General features: G+C 43.6%; 1 protein-coding gene across 1 annotated transcript; it reads left to right on the top strand.

Moving 5' to 3' along the window:
- Positions 1-1,577: 1,577 nt before the first annotated feature.
- LOC138784158 (proto-oncogene Mas-like) lies at positions 1,578-2,570 on the top strand. Its single transcript, XM_069959670.1, has one exon. The coding sequence runs from the start codon at positions 1,578-1,580 to the stop codon at positions 2,568-2,570; it is 993 nt and encodes a 330-aa protein (XP_069815771.1).
- The last annotated feature ends 4,655 nt before the right edge of the window (positions 2,571-7,225 follow it).

Here is a 7,225-nt window from a genome sequence, read left to right on the forward strand (position 1 = left end):
AGGAAAGTGTTAGTAACTCGCTCCACATACCTTGGGTTAGATAGGAGTTATGCTTGGTTATGCCCCTGGCGCTGGATTACATAGCATGGTACCCCATACATTTATCAAGCTCCCTAGAGGGAACCATGATAAGGGATATTAAAATATAGCCAAAGTCCCAGCCACTTACAACAGTGTCCAGGTATATCAACACATACCTTTATGTCATATATCAAGATTAAACAGTATCCCCTGCTCCTCCTGCCGAGGCGGTCACAGGGCCTTTGTTCCCGTGTGGGGGGAGAGCTGCAGGGATTAAAACAAAACTGTCTCTCACAGGCTGATACATTCAGCTGGGCTAGCGGTTCAGCCGACCCACCATTTCATGTTAAACTTAAAGCTCTGGTTACCAAAAACGTGTTCTCGGGTCTCTAGAGATGTTAAGTTTACCTGGTGTTACTGGTGCAGCGTGTGTCCTCTCACCGGCCAGATGCCATGCAGCAGCCTGGTCTCTTCCTGGACCTGCCGGCTCTTGATGCGTGCTGCTTCCAGGGAGGGAGAGGGAGGTATGTAAAGGCTGCGAAGCGATCCACCTCGAACACATCGGTCCGGCCTGTTCCCTTCAGACAGTGCTGTGTAGTTCCGCCTCCTCGCCCGGTGCCATACCATATGCCCGAATCCGGGTGCAGGCCTCCAGCCTCCATGTCGCTCAAGTCAGGCGGCTCGTCCCGCAAAACCGCCATGTCCCCAGCGCCAGGGCCAAGTCCGGGAGCCGAACCAATTCCCAAGTAGGGGCTACTTCTTCGGCATCTTCAGACAGCTCAGCCGCTTGGTGAGTGTGGAGTAAGGAGGGCTACGGGGAGCTCCGGAATCGGCAGCTTAGCTCATGCTGCCTCGTGGCTCCTCCCTAAAAATGCTTTTATTCTCCTAAGAAAAGTGTCAAAGAGGCTTTCCCAAGCTCATGATCTGCTGGAATGCCTCCTTGTTCCCCTCCAGTCTTTCATCTTGCTTGGGACTCAGCTACCAGATATAAATCAAACAAATACATAGATGGCAGGGGCAGCAAGGAGGTATTCCAGATTACAGGAAGGGGTGACAAATGCAAAGGAGTAGCAAAACTGCAATATCAGGATCAATTTGTAGTCTGTGTAGTATAAAGTTCCACATGGGGGCAGTATACTGAAAACAGTTCACTAGAAAAGCAGTTTTTTTTGTTTTTTTTTGCTGAAATCACAAGAAAATTAAAAAAAAAATTATGCAAAGAGTCTCAGAAATTTGTAATAATTTTCTGCCAAAACCTACACAAAAAGCATTAATACATTCTTCCTATGTGCTTCTCATTTATTTTGAATGAACCTAAGAAAATGGTTGGTTACAAAGGTGCATATATACCCCACCACCACCAACACAAAATTTATTTTAATTCTGTCTAATTTTCTTGTATGTTGTAGATGTAAGAACAATTTCTATAGTTCAGTCTTTTAAGTCAAGTTGCATACTTAAATGATGCTTTATTTCTGCTGATACTGTTTTTAATACATTTATATCTCTGAACACAGATTATTAAGAAGACACACCCATTAAAAAAAAATAATAATATGAATAACTCAACTATAGCTCCGAAAGTCGCTGCACAAAATATTACTGATGGTGACTATCCAGAAAATGTGAACCTGCCTTGGACTATAATTTTCGCCATTGCTATAGTTTTCTGTCTCATTGGCTTCGTAGGAAACATTATTGTTTTGTTCTATCTTTGCTTCAAGATCAAAAAGAACAAGTATTCCATTTACATTATCAATTTGTCAGTGGCCGACTTCATCTATCTAATATTCACCATACCTGTACTAATATTATATATTAATACAGTAACAAATCCAAATCCACATTTTGAAGGAAAAGTTTCAGTTTATCTATTTTTTGAGATACTTTGTGACAGTGCACAATACTCCGGAATGTTCATCCTCACAGCCATCAGTCTGGAAAGATGCCTCTCTGTTCTGTTCCCTCTCTGGTACCAATGCCATCGGCCCCAGAATTTGTCTACTATCACCTGTGCTGCAGTCTGGCTCATTGGATGCTCAGAGAGTCTCATAGAGAACTTGGTGTGCTCACCAGAAGATTTCGCCACGCCGACTACAGCGTGTACAGCAGTTCAGATAATAGTTTTTGGTTTATCTATTGTTATCTGTTTAGTGATCATGGTCATTTCAAGTTTCATCTTGCTCATTAAAATAAAGAAGAGCTTTGGTATGCAGTATTCACTGAAGCCATACATTAGTATTCTCATTTCATTTTTTTTATATAGTGTTTCTGTCTGTATTTATTTTGTCTGGTTTTTATTGTTTATTCAGTTGCTAGATTTTAATTTTTATTATTTATTTGCAAGTGTGTTTTCTACAGTTTTAAACTGTACCATTGATCCATATATCTACTTTATTGTTGGGAAAAAATGGAAGCAGAAAACGAGCCATTCTATCCAAGATGCCCTTGAACAAGCCGTCAGAACAGAAGATGATGAAAATGATGACTCAAGCAGTAACAAAACAAGTAACACTTCAAGCCAAACCAATCTTGCAAGAACATTCTAAGAATTGAACAACCTATGGTGCAAAGCCCGGTACAAGCATGGCTTAGGCTAAACCAGGGGCATGTCTAGTATTGTAGTACTATCCCAAGTAACAGAAGTGGAACTGTGGTGTTAATACAACAAATTTGTGTTAATACAATGTATGCAAACATTCATTAGTCATGTCTGTCCACTTTGATTCTATGATTATCTTATGATTAAGTGTATTTTAAAGATGAATTTTACTAACTGTTTGGGCAAAAAGTACCTTGTGCTCTAGATTTCTGATGGAAATGAATGTATGCTTAATTATAATTTCAGTTGATAAACAGCTTGGTGTTTTTTTCAATGAGTAATTTAAATGTAATGGTTGATGTCTCCTGTAATGACGCTGCAGAGGTGTCAAACAAATAAAAGAAATAAAACTTAAAGAGCTTCACAAATACCTATGCCGATCTGTTTTGCGGTACAGCACAATTATCGGACTCTGGGTATATGGTAGTTTGGTAAGGCACAGAGTCAATGCATGTGGTCAACATTGGCAAACAGCAGAGAATCTACAACAGACTGTACTGATAATGCCAGCCCTGCATTATTAGTGTATGCTCCATAATTAGAAGTCACATGACCATGATCTGACAGGCCCTTATAATACTCACTACAGCCCACTCTGAAGAGTGCAGGGGGGGCTGCCAAGGAGCTACAGAAGAGCTGAGAAAAGCACCTGTCCCACCTCCTTCACCCCCAGCATCTCCTGGGCAGGCAGGCTTACCTGTTACCAGGGAAACAACTTTCTCCTGTCCACTTCCACATGCGAACATTTCCTCTGCTGGTGTGAGGGGAAAAATGGATTAGAGGACTACTGATACTGGACGAGGTGCTGAGGAAGTCAGTGCTGAGTGGTCAGAGCTGTCCTGAAAGAGGGGCTAAGGGGTCAGTGTTGCCACTAGAAGATGTATTTAAGGGTCAGTGCTCCCACTGAAAAAGGGCTGAGGGGGTCAGTGCTGCCGTTGTAAGAGGGGCTGAGGGTTCGATGAAGAGGTGCTAAGGAGGTCAGTTGGTGCAAAAAGGACCGAGCGATCAGAGGTAAAAGAGGTGCTGAGTGAGTCAGTACTGCTAGAGGGGATAAAGAGTGCTTCCACTGGGAGAGGTGCCTAGGGGGTTAGTGCTGCCACTTAAAGTGGTGAAAATTGGGTCTTTGCTGCTACTGGAAGGAGTCTTTATTTATCCCGCTAAGGGTCCATTTACACAGAAATCTGACAGATTATCTGCCAAAGATTTGAAGCCAAAGCCAAAAATGGATTTGAAAAGAGAAGAAATCTCAGTCTTTCTTTTATGACCTGATCTCTGTTTATAGTCTTATAGTTTATAGGCTTCAAATGAATGAAATAAACGAACCTTCAGTGCATTCTTCTCACTAAACAATTTTAAAGATCATTTATATTTTGCTATTAAATTCATTTCTCTCCCTCCTATTTATTTTATTGTATTTATTTGGTATCTACAACATTGAATTATCTTTTTATTATGATGATCATGTGTTTTTTTCCTGAACATGTGACTCGCATCCTGATCACTTTTTTCCTTTGTCTTATTTCCTTGTCTTTTAATACTTTAATACTGTGTACGTACTGTGTTAGAAAATGTACCCACTGCCCTGGTATAAAGTGTCAGTGTGTTAATTAGATTTGTTCCATGGGTGCCCAGGAGGCCAATCTATGCCCTTGTTTTTTGTATTTTTTTTTTTAAGGGGAAATCACCAGGAGCCCTATATACCCCATAATACACTATATACTTAGGCAGTTCTGCACTGTTAATGTAAATTGTAGTTTATGCACATTAGAAGTAAACTAAGAACATTTAACATCCTAAATACCTAATAGCCAAACTTAGATGTCTTGTGATAAGACTTTATACAGAGTCTATTTACATACAACATTAGCAGTGTTATACAGAGCCTGGTTATATACAACATTCACACTGTTATACAGAGCCTGGTTATATACAACATTGTCAGTCTTATACAGAGCCTGGTTATATACAGCATTGGCAGTGTTATATACAGCATTGGCAGTGTTATACAGAGCCTGGGACCTTGCTTTTTGTCATTGCAAATGATGCTTAACAGGAAACTGCAATCGTCTAAAAGCAGTGGCGTAGCTACCATAGAGGCAGGGTAGGCTGTTGCTATGGGGCCCGTGCAGGAGAGGTGCCTGAGGGAGAATGTAAGAGTGTGTGTTGTTCTGCTTAACCCCTTATGTACTGTAAGTGACCCAATGTTTAATGCAATACAGGAGAGAAAAGAGCGCTGCACCTCACACCTATGGCTGACACTAGTGCCTCTCGGCTGCATAAAAAACATCAAAATTTTGTGTATGAATTGATCAAGCTACACTGCCCCATGTACCGCGTGCAGGTATCTGATACACATGGGTCCCTACACTGTGCCGGTCAGTGACCACCACCCCCGCAGGCATGCACAGTAAGGGAAGGGAGGCCATGGAACGGCCCTGCGACCCCCATATCACAGGACCAGACCCAAAAATGCCACACCAGAACCCGGCCAGCACCGCCGGCGGAGAAGGTCACCCCCAAACAGCACGAGTCTGGATAAGGTATTGCACTCACCATAGCTACTGCAGATAGAATGGGACAAAAAGGAGGGATTAAAAGCATGTGCACTCAGGTGTCTCCTGCTGATTGCGGTCATGTGGGTCTTCCAGGAGGATTGCAAAAACACTAAGAAAGAAAGAAAGAAAGAAAGCAAAATGCAATACAGTGTGGACTTAGTGTAGGGACCCATGTGTATTAGATACCTGCACACGGTACATGGGGCAGTGTGGCTTGATCAATTCATACACAAAATTCTGATGTTTTTTATGCAGCCGAGAGGCACTAGTGTCCCACATGACCCACATGACCGCAATCAGCAGGAGACACCTGAGTGCACATGCTTTTAATCCCTCCTGTTTGTCCCATTCTATCTGCAGTAGCTATGGTGAGTGCAATACCTTATCCAGACTCGTGCTGTTTGGGGGCGACCTTCTCCGCCGGCGGTGCTGGCCGGGTTCTGTTGTGGCAATTTTGGGTCTGGTCCTGTGATATGGGGGTCGCAAGGCCGTTCCATGGCCTCCCTTCCCTGACTGTGCACGCCTGCGGGGGTGGTGGTCACTGACTGGCACAGTGTGGACTTAGTGTAGGGACCCATGTGTATCAGATACCTGCACGCTGTACATGGGGCAGTGTGGCTTGATTAATTCATACACAAAATTCTGATGTTTTTTATGCAGCCAAGAGGCACTAGTATCAGCCATAGGTGTGAGGTGCAGCGCTCTTTTCTCTCCTGTATTGCATTTTGCTTTCTTTCTTTCTCAGTGTTTTTGCACTCCTCCTGGAAGACCCACATGACCGCAATCAGCAGGAGACACCTGAGTGCACATTCTTTTAATCCCTCCTGTTTGTCCCATTCTATCTGCAGTAGCTATGGTGAGCACAATACCTTATCCAGACTCGTGCTGTTTGGGGGTGACCTTCTCCGCCGGCGGTGCTGGCCGGGTTCTGTTGTGGCATTTTTGGGTCTGGTCCTGTGATATGGGGGTTGCAGGGCCGTTCCATGGCCTCCCTTCCCTGACTGTGCATGCCTGCGGGGGTGGTAGTCACTGACCGGCACAGTGTGGACTTAGTGTAGGGACCCATGTGTATCAGATACCTGCACGCGGTACATGGGGCAGTGTGGCTTGATCAATTCATACACAAAATTCTGATGTTTTTTATGCAGCCGAGAGGCACTAGTGTCAGCCATAGGTGTGAGGTGCGGGGAGGGGGGATCCCAGCCCAGTCAGGAGTTTTTTGTACTACTGTGGGAATAAACCCTTATGCCTATGGTTCCCTGCGGACCAAAACTTAGCTTTTATTAATACCTTAAAATGAACTATAATGTGCTCAATCTACAGTGATAGTGAAGTGATTTAAAATAGATCCAGGTGTTGGTTATCTGTGGGCTCCGATAGACTAAACACACATGTATGCGGCAGGCAAGTGGTTAACAATAGCAGCACCTCGGCCGTTGGTGCTAGACTGATGAACTTTTGTTCTATCGACTTACTGTTACTTAGTGACGAGTGATAAGCACAGAACACATCCGCCACTCTAACCACTGTTTGTCCCCGTATACTACTCCGCCCGTCTGACATGTTTCGCTGATAACTCATCAGCTTTTTCAAAGAGTTGGCAATCTAACCCTCTGCTCTCGGCGGCTCTCTCTTATAGGGGCGCCGATACTTGATACGAGAACAGCAGGACAGCCCATTTGTATCACAGAACCAATGTTTAACTCTCATGTGTAAGTATTTGATTTTCATTGGAAGTTGGAGCCCAATGACGTCAGTTTTCCAGTATACGTCACAAAAGTAGGAAGTTCCAATTAGCGTCTCGCGCATGTCTTCCCACTTAGTCCTTTTGAATGAATATGCATCTGCGCATGACATACCACTTAGAGAAATAATGAAAAGTGTAGTCAATGCGCATGTCAAGGGACTCAGTCAAAATCTGCTTCTGACAGCCGACCCGACCTGAAGGACGTGATAACAACAACACCTAGTATCACATACAGGAGGGGAAAAAATCTTAGAGACCTATTGGTACATAGTCACTTCACTCCAACAGACATATCACCCT

Source organism: Dendropsophus ebraccatus, chromosome 2 (assembly GCF_027789765.1).
Source record: "Dendropsophus ebraccatus isolate aDenEbr1 chromosome 2, aDenEbr1.pat, whole genome shotgun sequence".
Taxonomy (NCBI): domain Eukaryota; kingdom Metazoa; phylum Chordata; class Amphibia; order Anura; family Hylidae; genus Dendropsophus; species Dendropsophus ebraccatus.